The sequence below is a fragment of the Zingiber officinale genome, chromosome 6B (assembly GCF_018446385.1).
Source record: "Zingiber officinale cultivar Zhangliang chromosome 6B, Zo_v1.1, whole genome shotgun sequence".
NCBI classification, from domain to species: Eukaryota; Viridiplantae; Streptophyta; class Magnoliopsida; order Zingiberales; family Zingiberaceae; genus Zingiber; species Zingiber officinale.
Genome location: NC_055996.1, coordinates 105,641,254 through 105,662,831, shown reverse-complemented (window position 1 = coordinate 105,662,831; position 21,578 = coordinate 105,641,254). Strand labels below are relative to the sequence as shown.

At 38.9% G+C, this 21,578-nt stretch overlaps 1 protein-coding gene and 1 pseudogene across 1 annotated transcript; both read left to right on the top strand.

Moving 5' to 3' along the window:
* The first annotated feature begins 2,220 nt into the window (after positions 1–2,220).
* Positions 2,221–3,722, top strand: LOC121990504 (annotated as a pseudogene).
* Positions 3,723–4,206: 484 nt separating this feature from the next.
* LOC121988699 (probable inactive receptor kinase At1g48480) lies at positions 4,207–6,720 on the top strand. Its single transcript, XM_042542264.1, has 2 exons — positions 4,207–5,531; positions 5,819–6,720. The coding sequence occupies exons 1-2, from the start codon at positions 4,268–4,270 to the stop codon at positions 6,406–6,408; spliced, it is 1,854 nt and encodes a 617-aa protein (XP_042398198.1). The 5' UTR covers positions 4,207–4,267; the 3' UTR covers positions 6,409–6,720.
* Positions 6,721–21,578: the final 14,858 nt, after the last annotated feature.

The window sequence follows — 21,578 nt, the reverse complement described above, 5'->3', positions numbered from 1 at the left end:
GCTTCAAACAAGCTCAAGCTCATAAAAAATAAACTAAGTCAAGCTTGAACACTCATTTCAAAAGCTTGGTTCATTTTAAGCTCGACTCGGCTCGGTTATCTTATTAAACAAGCTTGAACACCCCAAAGCTCGGCTCGGCTCGGCTTGTTTACAGCCCTAGGCCTAACACTAACGCTCCTGGTTTTGTAGGACAACAAGGAGTCTTCATCTAGTCAACAGCGGAGCCACGTTCCCAGCCCACCATCTTCTCAGCTTTCGGATATGATCAATGACCAAACAAATCACGAGTAAAGAAGGGCGCTTGAGGCCCTCAGTTATAGTTTGCAGTATCATCATCGCAAAATGGTGCAATAGTTCGTGACCAAACAAACCAACAAATAAAGAAGGGCACTTAACGCCTCTAGTTATAATTTGTAGAATCATCATTTGATATGGGTTCGATTTAGAATCAGGATCGAATTGGTTGGGATTAAATCATAGAATCGTATGATCCTATTAAAAACTTTTAAAATTTTATGATACATGATTAATAATTAGAAAATAAAATCTAAAAATATTATCTATATATAAATAGATTAATCAGAAACTTAACAGTATTATTACATGTACAAATTTAAATTAACCAATAATATAATTACCATTCTAACATAATAACACTCAATAATATTTATATTTTTATGTCACAAAATAAAATAGTATAAAATTTCTACTAACACAGTAACAATAATCATATTCAACCCTCAAGAGTGTTTCTTCGTTCACAAGATAACTCAGTTTAAATGGCAACAAAATAGCTAATGTAGCGGAAGACATTGAAATATTTGATTCGAACCAGAACGACATAAAGAATCTTCTAAAGACCTATTAATTTTGTAGAATATTAGGTAATAGACATCTAAAAACTTATCGTTTAGGGAATGACAAAATATTATTAATAAAAAATAACTTAAAAACAACTAAAAATATGTTTAAATAATCTCATAACCCTAATCCTAACCCTGGAAAAAAAAATGAAAATAACCGAAATTATAAAATAATCAAAAGATAACTTAAAAAGGATTAAAAAATTTTCGAGTCACTAAAAAAGTTTTAAATGATTTTTTTTTATATCTGAAACTGGACAATTATATATTTCATCCCATAATCAACTGTAAATCTTTGAATATGTTTCGATTTTATATATTGTAGATCTCATAATTTACTCTGAGTCAAAAATTATGATCTTTTAAAATTTCCATGATTCTACTCCAATCCCACCTATCCCACTACAATCTCACTAATCCTGCTAAGATTCCACTAAAAAAATAATCATGCACAATCCAAGATCGATTTGGTATTCCGGATCATAGGATCATGCGATTCTATAATCTAGGATCGCTACTTTGCGAACATGGCCGAATGCTCGGAGCTATGGTATAATGGTAGGGTGCTCTTGTAGTCTCTAAGTATTCATGGTTTAATTTCCAGTTATGACGCATTGTAAGTCATTTTCCTCATGTGCGGTGATGAACCTAGGATGTTGAGTTGTTGAATCATCTGTTGTACTAAATTTATTTTGATGGTTTATAAATTTTTTTTGTAAGATCGGATCGATTATCCTTAGAATTAATGGTGTCTGAAAGACTAGTAAATGTATGGTGCTAGATAAAAATTTAAAAAGTTTTCTTGGAGTAGTGCGGTGGTTGACATATAGAGTGTTGTCATATGAGATGTTGGGATCGAAATTTAATATGTCCAAGTATGTCCTCATCCATATGATTATTTGTACTCATGACTAATAGTCATCATGATTCATCTTCTCTCTGTATTGACCTGTGCCACATAAATAAAAATATTAAAAAAAAAGGCACTTAAAGTCATGGGACTACTTAGCTTTTAGGACCACCTCTCGTCCACCTTGCCGCTGGCTTTTGGAATGTTCAGATAAATGATTGGTGTTTCATAATCACAAATCCTTTTTCCTTTATTTTTTTTTAAAAATTATAAAGGACATCTTTTATTATTATTTATATTAAAAAGTATATTTCTTATTAAAGTATAATTATATATATCAATTTAATCAAAATTAATATACATTATTATTATATTAAAATACATTTTATAACTTATTATAAAAAATTAATTTAATTAAAATTACTTTTTAAATATTATTAGCCTAAATTTCATGCTCTCTCTCCCTCTTTGTGGAATTTCTTCAAGCTTAATAAATAACTACAGGAAGGAAAGTAACACCAGAACTACATCAACATGTTGTTGTCTAAGTTCTTGCTTTTCCTCTTCTTCTCTTCTATGGCCTCTTCCTCCTCCGACGACTTCACTGATTTCGTCTACGGCGGATGCTCACAGCCCAAGTACGCCCCTGCCTCCCCTTACAAATCCAACATCGAAGCCCTCTTCACCTCCCTCGCCAACTCCGCCGCCTTATCCTCCTATGCCAACTTCACCTCCGCCGCCGCCAGCGGCGCTCCGGAGGCCTACGGCCTCTTCCAGTGCCGCGGCGACCTCGCAGTCTCCAACTGCGCCGCCTGCGTCCGCTCAGGCCTCTCCCAGCTCTCCGCCCTTTGCCCCTCCGCCGCCGGCGCCGCCGTCCAGTTGAGGGGATGCCTCCTCCGCTACGGCAACGACTCCTTCCTCGGCAAGCCCGACACCGCCGTCCTCTACAGAAAGTGCTCCTCCTCCTCCGCTTACGGAGGAGGACACGGTGGCGGCGACGCAGGCATACAGCTCTCCATGCGCGACGCTGCGCTTGCTGCCCTGCTGGAGAGCGGAGGCAGAAGCTACAGACTCGGCACCGCCGGGGAAGCGAAGGCGGTTGCGCAGTGCGTCGGTGACCAGTCGGGGAAGCAATGAGACGAGTGCACAGCGGCGGCGTTGGCGCGGCTCAGGGAGGCCTGCGGCCGGGTCGCCGCCGCCGGCGATGCTTACCTCGGCAAGTGCTACGTCAGGTATTGGTCCGACGGAGTCGACACCTCCGATGACGACGACGGTTAGTTGACGTTTCAAGCAAATCTGTAAATTATCATTATAGCACTTCATTTTAAAAAATATATCAAAACAACCCTCCAATATAATTTATCATCTTAGCGCAACTTTAATTAAAAAAAATCAAGTTAAAACTATTTTAGTTAAAACAACTTTAAAATAGATATAAAGATATTTTTAGTATATTTATTTTTTAAAATGCGATAATAATAATAATAATAATTTTTGAAAATTTTCTGTTATAAATTAATTAAATTTTAATTTTGATATTCCTTAGATGATGAGATAGGGAAAACAGTGGCAATCATCATTGGCCTCAGTGCAGGAGTTGCTCTTGTACTTGTCTTCCTTTCCTTCATCAGAAAAGCAAGAAATCAAGGTAATCTTTTTCTTCACTTGAATCAACTGATTCAAATCATTACAGTCAAAACTTCAATTTGCCACTCTTATTTAAATATATACAATCAAATAAATAACACCTCAATAATTATAATAATTTTTTAAAAAAATCTCTTTGATTCATTGATTTGCAGGTAAATACTAGTGAAGTTCTTCAGGTGGGACTATTTTCTAAGTTCTAAATTCTTTTCCATGATTTTTTCTATTTGTTTTATCAAATTGATATTAGTGAGGAAGTTCCTTGAAACTAGGATTTGAGCTGTTCTTAAGGCAAAAATTGTTCTTTTGGCTTTTGGTATTGCCGTATTGGACTTGTGTATTAATGAAGCTCTTACGGATGCGATGAAATATTGACCTGTCTACTTTCAAAATTAATTAAGTATATAAAAAAATCTAATGATTAACATTTGCAAATAAATTCTTTCTAATAGATTATATATATTTTTTCCAGAGATTTTTTTATCTTTAAAGTGCATTATAAATTTAGGATTAAGTTAAAAATCACTATAAAAAATACATATTTAAATATAAGATTCTTAAATTAATTATAGAAGTTGCTTTTTATTAAAAAAAAATGTATAAATAGAATTACTTTTATTGTATAATGTAATGTAAAGAAATCTAAAGATAAAATCCGAAGAAATTTCTCTTACCAAATATATTCCAGGACGTCCTCTACTAATTTTGAAAATTCGAAGGCATTTTCAGAAATAAAAAACGTGACAGGAGGTAAAATGAGAATTGCTCTTTACATATTAAAAAAAAGCCAGCTGGCCGGTTCGTATAGCCGGTTCGTATAGTCGTAACTGGACCGCTTTCCGCTCCCGTAAAGAGGCCCCGAGGACTACGCGAAAACCTGCTCTTCCATCGTCACCCAGCCGCGTCAATGGCTTCCGTCCCCCTCCTCCTTCTCTTATCCGTCGCCGTTGTCGTCGCCTCCGCCGCCGATCTCACCTCTGACCGTGCCGCCCTACTCGATTTCCGCGCCGCCTTGTACGGCGCCACCAATTGGTGGAACGTCTCCGAGGACTCTCCTTGCTCCTGGGACGGAGTCACCTGCGAAGGCGGCCGCGTCACCGAGCTCCGCCTCCCAGGATCTAGCCTCAATGGTTCGATCCCCTCGCGTACGATCGGCAACCTCACCGCCCTCCGAGCCCTCAGCCTCCGCTACAACCACCTCTCCGGTACACTCCCTCCGGATTTCTCCGCCCTCGTCTCCCTCCGCTACCTTTACTTGCAGAACAACCGGCTATCCGGCGATATACCATCCGTTTTATTCAGCCTTCCTCAGCTAGTCTACCTCGATCTCGCCGCGAACTCCCTCGCCGGCTCGATTCCGGTGGGGTTCAACAACCTTACCGCCCTAGAGGTGCTGTTTCTTGAGCAAAATCGACTCTCCGGAGAGATCCCTGACCTCCTTCTGTCGAGTCTCGTCCAGTTCAATGTGTCCTTCAACCAACTTAATGGGTCGATCCCCGCGTGGCTCAGGGGCATGCCGGCGAGCTCCTTCATCGGGAACTCCCTCTGTGGAAGCCCTCTCGACCCCTGCCCCGCCGAAGGTGGAGGCGGAGGGAGCAAGCTTTCTGACGGCGCAATCGCCGTGATCGTTATCGGTTCCGTCATCGGCTTTGCCACTCTCCTCGTCCTCATCATATTCCTCTTCTTTCGAAAGAAGAAGAAAAAGGGATTTCCTGAGGAAAAGGAGGCGGAGAGGAGTCCATCGGCGTCAGAGACGACGTTGAAAATCGGGGTTCTGGATGCCGAGGCCAGCACTCTCCCATCTCGTCCTCCTCCGCCGCCTCTACCCGCATTGGCTCGCCCATTGAGCGGCGGCCGGACGCTCGTGTTCGTCGGGAACGTTCAGAGAATATATGACCTGGAGGACTTGCTGCGGGCTTCCGCGGAGGTTCTCGGGAAGGGGACGACCAGCACAACCTACAAAGCTTTGCTGGAGACGGGGTTCGTGGTGGCAGTGAAGCGCCTCCACGACGCCAGCCTCCCCGAGAAGAGCTTTCGGGAGAGGCTGGAGGCCATCGCCGCCTTGGACCACCCAAACTTGGTGTCCCTCCAGGCTTACTACTACAGCAAAGACGAGAAGCTTTTGGTCTACGAGCACATACCCGATGGAAGCCTCTCATCCATTCTCCACGGTCTCTCCTCTCTCCCTTGCCCTTTCTCTGTTCTTAAAACTCTTCTATACGATCTCAAATTTTCAATCTGATAATCATTGAACTCCTCACTGGCATCATTCTCAAGAATGCAAATCGATTTACCCAATTCTGGAATTATGCCTTTCACTGTTTTCTTAAGATTCCATAGGACTTCAGATTGAGGATCTTCGAACTTCTCATTAGCATTCTTGAGATTGCAAATTCAGTCTGGCTTGTTGTTTGTGATTGTGAATGGTGATTTTCAATCTTGGATTGCAAAATGTTAGGTAACAAATCATCCGGCCGCACTCCTCTGAACTGGGAGACAAGATTAGAGATTGCTCTAGGCGCGGCCCGGGGCATCGAATACATCCATGTCAAGGGCTCTGAGCTTTCTCATGGCAACATCAAGTCATCCAACATCATCCTCTCCAAGTCGAACCAGGCCTATGTCTCGGACGCCGGCTTAAACACTCTGAACTCCACCCCAATGCCCAGCCAACGCTCTGGTGGCTACCGCGCGCCGGAGGTGACTGACGTCCGAAGGGTCTCCCAGAAGGCCGACGTGTACAGCTTCGGAGTGCTCCTCATGGAATTACTCAACGGGAGGCCCCCAACACAGTCCAGCAACGGCGACGAATGCATTGATCTACCAAGACGGGTGAGATCCGTGGCGAGGGAGAATTGGAACTCCGAGGTGCTTGATCCTGAACTGTTGAAGTTTCAGAACGTTGAGCAGGAAATGGCGGAGCTATTGGAGCTGGCAATTGATTGCACCGCCCCTTCACCACACGTCCGACCGTCGATGTCTGAAGTTGCAGGCCGAATCGAAAGGATACACATCCGTTCCAACTTGGGAGATCAACAACAAGGTTAGCTTTCACTTCAAATTGCATATAATGATCATCCAAAAGGATTGTCTATTCACTTTCTTCCATGTATGGACTGAAATTCGATGATTTGCAGTTCATCCTTGGAAGAACGATCATGCTTCTTTCACTTGTTATATTTCTGACTTAGAACTTTTCTTGTGTTGGTTAGCAGTTTGATGCTGAGCATGAGTATATTATGTTTACAGTATTTAATGTTCTTTCAACTTGAGTTTATTGATTTATTTGAGACTGTCAATGACTTGTTCCATTCAATGGTTTGAATGTAGCAATGGATCATATTTTATCGAGTTTCAAAACTGTCTACAAGTTTGCAAATGGATGATAAGAATTCATTCATTTATTAAGCCAAACTTTTATATATAGTTCAGTCAATCTTTGAGCGTGCAATTTATTGTTAAAATTATAGCAAAATTTCACAAAAACTTTAAATTGTCAATTGACTTGGAATTTATGATATAATTATTATGGCACCATCCATATTCTCCCCTTAATTAATGACAATTTGAATTATAAGCACAATTTGAATGACGAGTCATTCCGGAACTCAAATAGAATTCTAATTATTTTTACATAATTTTATCTTAAATATATTCAAATTAAGATTTGAATAATTCAAACTGAAATTAAATTTAAATAATTTTTAATTATAGTTCAAATATACCTAAATCAAGATTCGAACAATTCGAATTAAGCTCTTGAATTTTATTTCAAATCGAGTTCGAGTCAAAATTATTTGTATATTCAAGTTTAGAATCAAGTTTCAAATATCATATATATTTTTCAAATCCAAATTCAAATATCAATAATTTTATATTATTTAATTCAATTCATTTGTATCCCTATTTTTTCCTACTCCATATAATCCTTACGCACTGTTTGGGAGGAGGTGAAGGAAGGGGAGGGTAAAAAAAGGGAAGGGAAACTTGAAACATTGTTTGGGAGGAAGTGAGATATAGAAAGGAAAAGTAAGGAAGGGTTTAACCTTCCTTATCCATGAAACGAAAAAATTTCTTACACCCCGATTTAGGGTGTAAGAAAGGGTAAAGGGAGTTAAAAAAAAAATTATGTTCCAATTTTATCTCTATTTTATTATATTAATTCTAAAAATTATTGTTTTAGATATTCTTTGCATCACGACGAAAAACACTTGCATCGCTCGACTCGAACCGTCCAACGCTCACACTCCGTCAATGTCGACACTGACTTTGACGCCGATGCAGATGCCGACTTCGATGCTGATGCCAACTTCTATGCTAATGTCGACATCGACTTCGACGTCGACTCTGACATCGATGCCGACTTTAACAAATGAGCTATAATTATTTGAATGCGTAAGTCTTAACCAATAAATATATGCAAGATGCATTGGATTTTTGAACGCGCAAGTCTTTAATAAAAGTGAGGGTAATTTTATAATTTTATATATTTAACCTTCATTATCCTTACTTTCCTCCCAAACACGGTAACACATGTTACATTAATGAACCTTCCCTCCCTTCCAAATAAGGAGAATATAAATACTTTACTTCCCTTCTTTTTCTCTCCATTCCCCTCTCTTCTCCTTCATTCATAAACTTCTGCTCATCCCATTCAAATATAGGGTTAGTTGAACCTAGATAATGAATATCAATTTCATTTAAGTTGAATTTGTATACCTAATTATGCTTGATAGTTGATTTTGATCAAGTTTGAATTTATTTAAAATTATCTATATAATCACCTCCAACAATTATACAATCAAGTTCAGGACTAGTCAAAAATCGAAATCTACTAAATAATATATATATATCTTGACATCAAAGCTGTAACAATAAATAAATAAATAAATAAATAAATATTCTTTATGAAAAAAAATAATCAAAAGTTGAATATTGTTCCACTTTGTTGGGGGCGGCATGATATTATATATCTGGATAGAAATACGGTGCCATATATTTTATTTTAATTCTGACGTCACGAGGCTGTATTTATTAATAATAACGTATTAAAATGTATTAAATGTTTATATATAGTTATTCTCACAGTAGGTATGTAGCTGTTTTTGTGCCTTTTTCTCCCCATTGTTTAATTAATATTCCTTGATTTTGTCAAATCTTGCACAATGAAATGAAAGAGAGAAGGAAAAAAAAAACAAACCCTGGAGACAGCTCATTTAACAAATTGAATAAATTTTTTTAATAAAGAAACAAAAATGGGAGAATAATTTATATATGATCCTTACTCGACTCATTTACCAAATTGAATAATTTTTAATAAATTGAATATTTTTATATTTCGTAAGGCTTTGTGTCCCATATTAGTCACTAGTCTAACCTCCTAGTGTATTTAGATCATTAATTTGCTGATAATGATGGTGAAATGTGAATGATAGTAAAGTTCATCACATATTAGTCATTCACATTTACAATAGTCATATCACATACCTGATTTTTGATGATAAAGTTGCCAGTAAAACAAAATGGCCAATGACTCTGATTCCGCCTGTATTTGATGCTTCAATTGTTCAACCAAAAAATAAGTGGCTCAAAAATGAAAAGCAACCAAGTGAGGATAGCTCTGATCACAATGTTTTTCCCTGCATTTAATAATCACAATCAGGTTAATAATAATCTGGACTATCCATTAATCACTTGTCTAGATCGATTCACATTTTGATCCATTAACTTATAAAGGAGACCTTCACAGAAAATTCTTTGAAGGTCCCATAAGTTCTGACTCTGTAAAAATTGAAAACCACATTAGAGCATAGATGAAATGATTGGTTTTGTCCTTTGAAAACTCATAATTTTCAAAACTCGGATAACAAGGGGCTAGAAGATATAATCAACAAGATTCATAGATATTGTGTCTCACCATATTCACAATTACATCCATGACCATAGGGAGAATTCTTTTACTCGAGAAGACTTGCATAAATAATATGATTTCACCCTCCCATTTTCTATAAAACAAAGGGTTGGGATGTAATTCTAGAGAATAAATCTCATCATATTCACAACTATGGATAATATCAAATCAATCATCTAACAATGATAGTAATTACTTTCGAATCAGACTCCATTCCGACATAATTAAACATCAACATATAAAAGTCATGTATATTACAATGGTTCAATATGTATTTATATATTCAACTATAAATTCTGCTCACCAGATCTAAGAGAAGATGAACCTTATAGCCGATATATACTTTTTTTCTTACCTGCCAAATTGTCATCAATAAAATAAAAATATGCATTCATTCTATTCATAAATTGCTTTAACTTTGCAGAAATCTTAAAATTTCCAAAGTTTGCTTAAACCATGTTTTCTATAGTCAAATTCACTGACATCACATGAGAACATCAACACTAAAAATTCAACCATTTATCTACATTTCTATTTGAATCAACCATATAAAATGGGATCATTTAAGGATAAAATGACGATTAATTACATGCTAAAAAATAATATGTTAGATTATATATATTTATTTATTTTAAGATTTCTTAACTTAATTATATAAGACTTTATACTTTATATTTTTAAATATCAATTTTGGATTCAATAATACGATTAATTTTTTCCTTTTTCTTAATTTCTACATGGTATCAGAGCGGTTCTCCTTCTTTGATTAATTTTTTTTGCCGCCCCTATTACTGCTTCCTGTTGCTGCTGCCGTCTCCTACTACTGCTGTCGATTTTGGTGTCAATATTTTTTTCTACTGATTTCGGCGCCAACGCTGACACCTTGTCCTGCTGATTTTAGCTCTGACGCTCTTTTCTACCGATTTCAACGTTGACGCCTTGTCTTGCTGATTTCGGTACCAACGCTCTTTTCTGTCGATTTCGACGCCGACACTCTTTTCTGTCAATTTCGGCTCCGATGTCCTATGCTGCCAATTTTGGCACCGATACTCTTTTCTATCGATTTTTGTGCTAACGTTTTATGTTGCCGATTTAGGTACTGACACCCTTTTCTATTGATTTTGACACCAACACCCTGTGCTACCGATTTCTACATTTGATATCCTTTTCTGCCTCGAATTCTTTGTGCGACCATGAGTCATCCTGACATTAGTTTTTGCATATTGTACAAATGTGTATCCTTATAGTTTGGTTATTCTGAGCATTTTTCATTCTGTCATCATGCCTGTCGTGCAAATGCTTCACGGAAATTATTAAGTTTGTCTTTTTTAGGAAATTAAAACAAGTGAACATTGAAAACAAGAATTTCTAAGTTATGAAATTTTTCAATAATTGACAAACATTGAAAGCATTATTTTAATTAATTTCACAAGCTTATAAGTTTGTCAATTAAATATTCAATTCAATAATCGACTTCCATGCTATAGCTAGATCTTCTTGGTTATTAAATCATCAACCACTTCTAGACAAAGACTTTTAAAGAATTTAAACATTTAACTTTTCTGAAAGCCTTAGAATTTTTTTTTTAATCTAAGTATGATTTTGGAACCCAATATAGGTTCCTTCCCACTGGATTAACTAAAAATTTGGAGGTAGATAATTTTTTAGAACTCTCCTTATTTGTTCAAGGTGATGTCTAATATATCAATTTAGTCTACCATAAATTCTAAGTTTTGATTTTTTGAAAGTTATTTGGTTTCAAGCATGCATGGTCATTTTTAAAATTTTCAATTTCTATTTTTAAATTATTCATTTTCTAATTTTAGATTAGCATATAATTCTATAGGGCATACCTTAGCTAAGTTTAACTTTAACTCAGTATTTTCCTTTTCTAATTTCACTAGATCTTTAGTAAGAATTTTAATAAAATTAAAGGACTGCTTGGGGAGAGAGCACGTAACTCGCTTACCTCAATTTCAGATGCTCCCCCTTCATCGCTGCTTTCTTCTGATAATCTTCCCCCTTCATCTATGCTCATCTCTAAGCTGGTCTCATCTTCTTCTTGATGGTTGGCCATTAGGGCTAGTCCTGAGAAGGCTTCAACCTCGGACTCAGAGGATGATGAATCGTCCCAAGTGGTCTTCAGGGTCTTGTATTTGGAGGATGTTGGTCTTTGGTACTTTTCCTTTTCCTTCTTCTTTAGCTTAGGGCATTCATCTTTGATGTGCTCTTCTTTGTTGTAGTTGTAGCATCGGACCTTTCTTTCTTTTGAAAGCAAAGGGAATGTCAGTGTCGGGCCGGGAAGGGTTCTCGGTGTTAGCCCTCCGACGCTCAAGTCATTCTTTGACGATATCAAGCAGTAGAGAATAATAGCTAAGAGATGCAGGAAACCAAATAACGCATACCTCTCCCTGTAGCTGGAACCCCCTTTTTATAGTACCAGTATAGTGTGTGTGCACGTTTTCCCAAGCATGTGCACACTTTTCCAGATGTCCTATAAAAAATCAAGGCGAAAAGTGTACCCACAATCTTATGATATAACAGTCTGGAAGATTCTAAAGAACGATTGCCTACTAGACATGCACTGCTGTCAGCGACACAAACTCCTAAAAAGATATGACTGGGTGATGCACAGCCGAGAGGGTGGTCTGCTTGGTCGGTCTGCTTCTGCTCGGCCTTGTCCCAAGGGCATGTCGAGCTGACTCTTTCCTTACTTCCTAGTTGCCCGTGGTTATCATGCTCTAATCGGACGTAAAGGTCGGTCGGCCAAACCATCTACTGCTTAGTTCTCATTAGCATCAGAGGGTCGTTTATCCGACTGGCTTGGTGTCTTCCTCGCTCAGTCGTATATAGTCAGCTCGATAGTATATAGTTCGCTCGGCCGTACATGGTCCGCTTGCCCACCTTGGACACTCCTATTGACTTTGTCCTCCGCGTTGGCCGATCATTCTAACTTTGACCTATCTCTGATAGGACCCCTTATTATTATCGGATCAATAATATATGTAGTAAATGTTGAGTTTTGTTTTAAATTCAAAGCAATTTTTGTAGTGTTTTTTAGTCCCACATTGCTAAGTGGAGAAGCTTGGAAGGGCTTATATATGAAGCCCTTCCATCCTTGCTTAGCAATAATAAGAAGACCTACACGCATGCACGGGCCAAGCCCAAATCGAGTGGATTTGGGGGGTTCGAGCCGGAAATCCATAAACCGGGCGTCACGTGAGCGATTAACGCGCGCAGGGGGGGTGCAAATCCCCAGCCCGTGGGCCTTGCGCTCACGGGCGGTCCGGTCTGTTTTTGCTGGTTTGGTTCAGTCTGAACCAAACCAGTTTGGTTTCTGGTTTGGTCTCGTTTCTGGTCCGCGTGAGGAAGCGAAGCAGCGCTCCGCGTCGATACAACGCATCCGCGCGCGCTCCGCGTCGTATGAGGATGCGATACAACTCATCTGCGCGTGAGAAGAGGAAGTGCGTCCCTTCCTCTGCACTGTTTCGAAGTGTATAAATACACTTCCTCCGTTCCTTCTGAAAACACACCGAAGCAAAGCATTTCTTCTGCTTCTTCTTCTCTCCCCTTGTTTCGAGTTCTGAGGCTTGGTTTGCGATTTGAGGTTGAATCCGAGTGCGGTGCTCGTTTTGGAGTGCACCTACGAGCGACGCGAGCGATTGTCAGATCTTGGGAGGATTTTGCCGGAGAGCCTTTGCACCGTGGGCGGCAATCAATTCTCTAAAGACAGTCGGTACGTCCGACGCTTCGACCGGAGATACACAATCTCTTAACCCTTTGCTGTTATTAAAGTTTATTGTATGCTCGTCGTTTATTAGTGCAATTAAATATTACTGTTTTAGCATAATTAGTTCTATTACAGTTATTACAATTTTAGAGAATTGATTATAGCATCAATAAACATGATGAACGATAGGGTAACGGGGTCTGATGAGGCTAGTGCCCGACTCGAAAAAATTTACGGGCAAAACTTCAGACGTTGGCAACAACGAATGAAATTTTGGCTTACTACGCTAGGGCTATTCTCCGTTATAGAAACAGACCCTCCTTCACCTAATGAAGAGGAACCTGCCCGTAGTGCTACCTTAGAGAGGTTTAAGCAAACGAATTATCTCTGCCATGGGAGAATCCTGTCTGCCCTCTCAGACGCACTATTTGATGTATACTGCTCAACCTCTTCAGTTAAAGAGCTGTGGAAATCTTTGGATAAAAAATACAACTCCGAAGATTCTGGTTTAGAAAAGTATACTGTGGCAAAATTCCTGAACTTCAAAATGGTTGAAGGTAAATCTGTGGTTGAGCAGACACATGAATTCCAAGTTCAAATTCATGGTCTTGCTGAAGGAGATATGCCATTACCTGAAAAATTTCAGGTCTTGTCTATCATCGAAAAATTGCCTCCGAGTTGGGAAGATTTTGACATGACTCTTAAACATCGGAGAGGTAAAATCTCTCTCGAAGATTTGATGATTGCCTTAAATATCGAAGAAGAACATCGGAAGCAACATAAAAATGATGATACAAGAATGCCTATGGATTTTATTCCAAAGGCAAATGTAGTAGTCTCATCTGACAAAAAGAAATTCAAAAATCAGAAAATGAAGAACAAGATGAAACTCAACCCAAAGGTTCAAAAGAAAACTGGAACTAAACCTAAGCCTTGCTGGGCATGTGGACAGGTTGGACATTATGCCAAATTCTGCCCTAAGCGAAAGGACAAGAACCAAAGCAATACGTCCAACACCAAGGCACAAGTAAATGTCGTGACTGCTAATGACGACACCAGCGATAGGTTTGTTACCTTCAAACCTGAACTAAACTTGATCTATCAACCCAATGAATGGTTAGTTGATACAGGTGCTAATGTACACTGTTGTGCTGATCGCTCTACCTTCCTTACTTATCAGGTAATTGAAGGCACTTCCGTGACCATGGGGAACCATTCTGCAGCCAGGGTGTTTGGGATAGGACAAGTTGACCTGAGGTTCACCTCTGGAAAAGTCCTGTCACTGCATGAGGTGCATCATGTTCCAGCGGTCCGTCGGAATTTGATTAGCGGATCAAAGTTAGTCCGTGCTGGTTATGAGTTGAACTTCAAATGTAATAAAGTTGTAATATTACATTTAGGAACCTTTATTGGAAAAGGTTACCTTAATGAAGGTTTATTTAAACTCAATGTAGAAAATGCTACTTTAAATAAAACTTCTAATATTGGTTGGTCATATAACATTGAGTCTTATGATATGTGGCATGACAGATTAGGACATGTCAATTTTAATACCGTAAAAAGGATGATGAATCTTGACATGATCCCTAAGCATGCTATAAATGATAAGAAAAAATGTGAAATTTGTGTGCAATATAAACAACCCCGTAAACCCTTCAAATCAGTTGATAGAAATTCTGATATTTTAGAATTGATTCATACTGACTGTTGTGAGTTTAACGGTGTAATAACGAGAGACCATAAAAGGTATTTCATTACCTTCATTGATGACCACTCTCGTTATTGTTATGTTTATTTGCTAAAAACCAAGGATGAAGCTTTAGATAAATTTATGATTTTTAAATCTGAAGCTGAGAATCAAACCGATAAAACTATTAAGAGGTTAAGGTCTGATAGGGGTGGAGAATTTACCTCGAACCTGTTTCAAAAATTTTGTCAAGATACAGGTATAATCCATGAGGTAACTGCTCCATATAGTCCTCAATCCAACGGTATAGCAGAACGAAAAAATCGAACCCTTGAAGATATGATTAATTCCATGTTAGGTAGTTCTGGGTTACCCAACTTTATGTGGGGGGAGGCTCTATACACTGCATGTCATGTGCTAAATAGAGTCCCAATGAAGTCAAGGGATAAAACCCCATATGAGCTTTGGAAAGGTCGAAGGACAAGTTTGAAATACCTTAAAGTGTGGGGGTGTCCGGCAAAGGTATTAGTACCTGAACACAGAAGGAAAAAACTTGGTCCAAAGACTGTAGATGGTATCTTCTTGGGTTATGGTCAAAATAGTATTGCATATAGGTTCCTAATTATTAAATCAGAAATTCCTGGAATAGATGCTACATTTTTTGAGGATATATTTCCTATGAAGACGAGAACACCTCAATCTAGTATTCCTACTAGAAATGAGCCTTCTTCTGTAGAGGTCCCATTATCCGTAGTGGGTACACCTTCCTCAAGTCACTCTAGAATAGATGAATCTAGTGAGTGTACAGAACCGAGAAGGAGCAAGAGACAACGTGTGTCTACGGATTTAGGCCAGGACTTTATCACCTATAATATAGAAGGTGACCCTGTGACATATAGAGATGCTATGGCTTCTCCTGAAGCTAAGCACTGGAAAGAGGCCATTAAAAGTGAAATGGACTCTATTATCTCTAATGCCACTTGGGAGTTGGTAGATTTACCTCCTGGGTGTACCACTATAGGATGTAAATGGGTGTTTAAGAGAAAACTAAAGCCTGATGGGTCAGTAGATAAATTCAAAGCCCGCCTAGTTGCTAAGGGATTCAAACAAAAAGAAGGGATTGACTATTTTGACACTTATTCTCCTGTTACCAGAATTACTACAATCCGAGTGTTAATTGCATTAGCATCCATATATCATCTTGAGGTCCATCAAATGGATGTCAAAACGACATTCCTAAATGGAGATCTAGAAGAAGAGATATATATGGATCACCGAGGGATATGTAGTCTCTGGAAATGAGAATAAAGTCTGTAGGTTAGTCAAATCTCTTTATGGTTTGAAGCAAGCCCCAAAGCAGTGGTACGAAAAATTTGATAGAGCTATGCTATCGTTTGGCTTTGAAGTAAATGACTCTGATAAATGTGTGTATGCTAAAATGAAAGGTGATAATTGTATTATCCTATGTTTATATGTAGATGATATTCTACTATTTGGAACTAATCTTTCAATTATTAATGAGACTAAGGTCCTCTTAAGTGGTAAGTTTGATATGAAGGATATGGGTTGTGCTGATATGATTTTAGGGCTGAAGTTGACTCGATCAACTGATGGAATAGCAATTTCTCAATCACTCTATGTTGAGAGAGTATTAGAGAAATATGACTATAGCCAAGTTAAATCTGTTGTCACACCATATGACCATTCAAAAACTCTCCACAAGAATAATAGTGGTGTGGTAGTGTCTCAATTAAGATACTCACAAATAATAGGTAGTTTAATGTATTTAGCTAATTGTTCTAGACCTGATATTTCTTTTGCTATATCGAAATTGAGCAGGTTTACCAGTTGTCCGGACAGAACGCATTGGGATGCATTAGATAGAGTACTCAGATATATGAAAGGCACTATATCCTTGGGCTTGTGGTATGGGAGATTCCCTGCAGTCCTGGAGGGATATAGTGATGCCAGTTGGATAGATACTGGTTATGTTTTTACACTTGGAGGCGGTGCAGTTGCTTGGAGGTCTGTTAAACAGACCATTATAACCCGGTCTACATCTGAGGCAGAATTGTGTGCTTTGGATACCACAGTAACTGAAGCTGATTGGCTTAAGGGTCTTCTTTCTGAAATTCCCTTGATGATGAAGCCAATACCTTCTATTTCAGTACACTATGACAATCAAACAATAATAGCTCAGATTAGAAGCTCCAAGTATAACCAGAAACAGAAGAGACATGTACGAATAAGATTAAAGTCTATTCGTGAGCTAGTGTCTCTTGGAGTGGTGTCATTGGACTTTGTAAGTTCAAAAGACAATATTGCTGACCCACTCACTAAAGGACTTGATTATGAGAAAATCAAGAGATCCAGTAAGGGAATGGGACTGAGGCCTGTCCTGGTTTTATCTATAGCGGCAACCCAACCTATCTGATTGGAGATCCCAAAAAGTAGGTTCAATGTGGTACAAACAAGCTATAAGGGTGAAACGTAAGCATCAAATTAATTGAGATATAATCTCATAGTCTCTTCCCTGGATAGATGCTTGACTGCTAGTAAGGATGAGCTTAAGAGCTCTTAATGAGTTCAAGGTCTTAATGACAGGATGCTTGCAATACATCCTGGAGAACTCACCTATGTAAGTGTAACTGTGAGGCCGCAGTGTGGGGGTCTAGGCAACTCTCCTTAGCACTTATAAAACAAGATTCGGTGGCATGGCCGTAATGCACCAACCCGAAGGATTCAACCGTTGCAGTGATGAGTTGTTACCAATTGATCTTCACATATAAAAGGTTTAAGATCAAGACTCTGTTCTCTTCAAACCTATGTGAATAAGATTGGTGTACTTAGGTGAAAATTCAAACCGGAAGGTATTTTCACTGAAAGCTCATTGCAACCAAGCCTCAGAACATATCTTTGTTTTTGACTAAAAAAAATTGCTTTGAATTTGTGGGGGATTGTTGAGTTTTGTTTTAAATTCAAAGCAATTTTTGTAGTGTTTTTTAGTCCCACATTGCTAAGTGGAGAAGCTTGGAAGGGCTTATATATGAAGCCCTTCCATCCTTGCTTAGCAATAATAAGAAGACCTACACGCATGCGCGGGCCAAGCCCAAATCGAGTGGATTTGGGGGGTTCGAGCCGGAAATCCATAAACCGGGCGTCACGTGCGCGATTAACGCGCGCAGGGGGGGTGCAAATCCCCAGCCCGTGGGCCTTGCGCTCACGGGCGGCCCGGTCTGTTTTTGCTGGTTTGACGAACCAAACCAGCGCTCCGCGTCGATACAACGCATCCGCGCGCGCTCCGCGTCGATACAACGCATCCGCGCGCGCTCCGCGTCGTATGAGGATGCGATACAACTCATCTGCGCGTGAGAAGAGGAAGTGCGTCCCTTCCTCTGCACTGTTTCGAAGTGTATAAATACACTTCCTCCGTTCCTTCTGAAAACACACCGAAGCAAAGCATTTCTTCTGCCTTCTGCTTCTTCTTCTCTCCCCTTGTTCCGAGTTCTGAGGCTTGGTTTGCGATTTGAGGTTGAGTCCGAGTGCGGTGCTCGTTTTGGAGTGCACCTACGAGCGACGCGAGCGATTGTCAGATCTTGGGAGGATTTTGCCGGAGAGCCTTTGCACCGTGGGCGGCAATCAATTCTCTAAAGACAGTCGGTACGTCCGACGCTTCGACCGGAGATACACAATCTCTTAACCCTTTGCTGTTATTAAAGTTTATTGTATGCTCGTCGTTTATTAGTGCAATTAAATATTACTGTTTTAGCATAATTAGTTCTATTACAGTTATTACAATTTTAGAGAATTGATTATAGCATCAATAAACATGATGAACGATAGGGTAACGGGGTCTGATGAGGCTAGTGCCCGACTCGAAAAAATTTACGGGCAAAACTTCAGACGTTGGCAACAACGAATGAAATTTTGGCTTACTACGCTAGGGCTATTCTCCGTTATAGAAACAGACCCTCCTTCACCTAATGAAGAGGAACCTGCCCGTAGTGCTACCTTAGAGAGGTTTAAGCAAACGAATTATCTCTGCCATGGGAGAATCCTGTCTGCCCTCTCAGACGCACTATTTGATGTATACTGCTCAACCTCTTCAGTTAAAGAGCTGTGGAAATCTTTGGATAAAAAATACAACTCCGAAGATTCTGGTTTAGAAAAGTATACTGTGGCAAAATTCCTGAACTTCAAAATGGTTGAAGGTAAATCTGTGGTTGAGCAGACACATGAATTCCAAGTTCAAATTCATGGTCTTGCTGAAGGAGATATGCCATTACCTGAAAAATTTCAGGTCTTGTCTATCATCGAAAAATTGCCTCCGAGTTGGGAAGATTTTGACATGACTCTTAAACATCGGAGAGGTAAAATCTCTCTCGAAGATTTGATGATTGCCTTAAATATCGAAGAAGAACATCGGAAGCAACATAAAAATGATGATACAAGAATGCCTATGGATTTTATTCCAAAGGCAAATGTAGTAGTCTCATCTGACAAAAAGAAATTCAAAAATCAGAAAATGAAGAACAAGATGAAACCCAACCCAAAGGTTCAAAAGAAAACTGGAACTAAACCTAAGCCTTGCTGGGCATGTGGACAGGTTGGACATTATGCCAAATTCTGCCCTAAGCGAAAGGACAAGAACCAAAGCAATACGTCCAACACCAAGGCACAAGTAAATGTCGTGACTGCTAATGACGACACCAGCGATAGGTTTGTTACCTTCAAACCCGAACTAAACTTGATCTATCAACCCAATGAATGGTTAGTTGATACAGGTGCTAATGTACACTGTTGTGCTGATCACTCTGCCTTCCTTACTTATCAGGTAATTGAAGGCACTTCCGTGACCATGGGGAACCATTCTGCAGCCAGGGTGTTTGGGATAGGACAAGTTGACCTGAGGTTCACCTCTGGAAAAGTCCTGTCACTGCATGAGGTGCATCATGTTCCAGCGGTCCGTCGGAATTTGATTAGCGGATCAAAGTTAGTTCGTGCTGGTTATGAGTTGAACTTCAAATGTAATAAAGTTGTAATATTACATTTAGGAACCTTTATTGGAAAAGGTTACCTTAATGAAGGTTTATTTAAACTCAATGTAGAAAATGCTACTTTAAATAAAACTTCTAATATTGGTTGGTCATATAACATTGAGTCTTATGATATATGACAGATTAGGACATGTCAATTTTAATACCGTAAAAAGGATGATGAATCTTGACATGATCCCTAAGCATGCTATAAATGATAAGAAAAAATGTGAAATTTGTGTGCAATATAAACAACCCCGTAAACCTTTCAAATCAGTTGATAGGAATTTTGATATTTTAGAATTGATTCATACTGACTGTTGTGAGTTTAACGGTGTAATAACGAGAGACCATAAAAGGTATTTCATTACCTTCATTGATGACCACTCTCGTTATTGTTATGTTTATTTGCTAAAAACCAAGGATGAAGCTTTAGATAAATTTATGATTTTTAAATCTGAAGCTGAGAATCAAACCGATAAAACTATTAAGAGGTTAAGGTCTGATAGGGGTGGAGAATTTACCTCGAACCTGTTTCAAAAATTTTGTCAAGATACAGGTATAATCCATGAGGTAACTGCTCCATATAGTCCTCAATCCAACGGTATAGCAGAACGAAAAAATCGAACCCTTGAAGATATGATTAATTCCATGTTAGGCAGTTCTGGGTTACCCAACTTTATGTGGGGGGAGGCTCTATACACTGCATGCCATGTGCTAAATAGAGTCCCAATGAAGTCAAGGGATAAAACCCCATATGAGCTTTGGAAAGGTCGAAGGACAAGTTTGAAATACCTTAAAGTGTGGGGGTGCCTTGCAAATGTACTAGTACCTGAACACAGAAGGAAAAAACTTGGTCCAAAGACTGTAGATGGTATCTTCTTGGGTTATGGTCAAAATAGTATTGCATATAGGTTCCTAATTATTAAATCAGAAATTCCTGGAATAGATGCTACATTTTTTGAGGATATATTTCCTATGAAGACGAGAACACCTCAATCTAGTATTCCTACTAGAAATGAGCCTTCTTCTGTAGAGGTCCCATTATCCGTAGTGGGTACACCTTCCTCAAGTCACTCTAGAATAGATGAATCTAGTGAGTGTACAGAACCGAGAAGGAGCAAGAGACAACGTGTGTCTACGGATTTAGGCCAGGACTTTATCACCTATAATATAGAAGGTGACCCTGTGACATATAGAGATGCTATGGCTTCTCCTGAAGCTAAGCACTGGAAAGAGGCCATTAAAAGTGAAATGGACTCTATTATCTCTAATGCCACTTGGGAGTTGGTAGATTTATCTCCTGGGTGTACCACTATAGGATGTAAATGGGTGTTTAAGAGAAAACTAAAGCCTGATGGGTCAATAGATAAATTCAAAGCCCGCCTAGTTGCTAAGGGATTCAAACAGAAAGAAGGGATTGACTATTTTGATACTTATTCTCCTGTTACCAGAATTACTACAATCCGAGTGTTAATTGCATTAGCATCCATATATCATCTTGAGGTCCATCAAATGGATGTCAAAACGGCATTCCTAAATGGAGATCTAGAAGAAGAGATATATATGGATCAGCCTGAGGATATGTAGTCTCTGGAAATGAGAATAAAGTCCGTAGGTTAGTCAAATCTCTTTATGGTTGAAGCAAGCCCCAAAGCAGTGGTACGAAAAATTTGATAGAGCTATGCTATCGTTTGGCTTTGAAGTAAATGACTCGATAAATGTGTGTATGCTAAAATGAAAGGTGATAATTGTATTATCCTATGTTTATATGTAGATGATATTCTACTATTTGGAACTAATCTTTCAATTATTAATGAGACTAAGGTCCTCTTAAGTGGTAAGTTTGATATG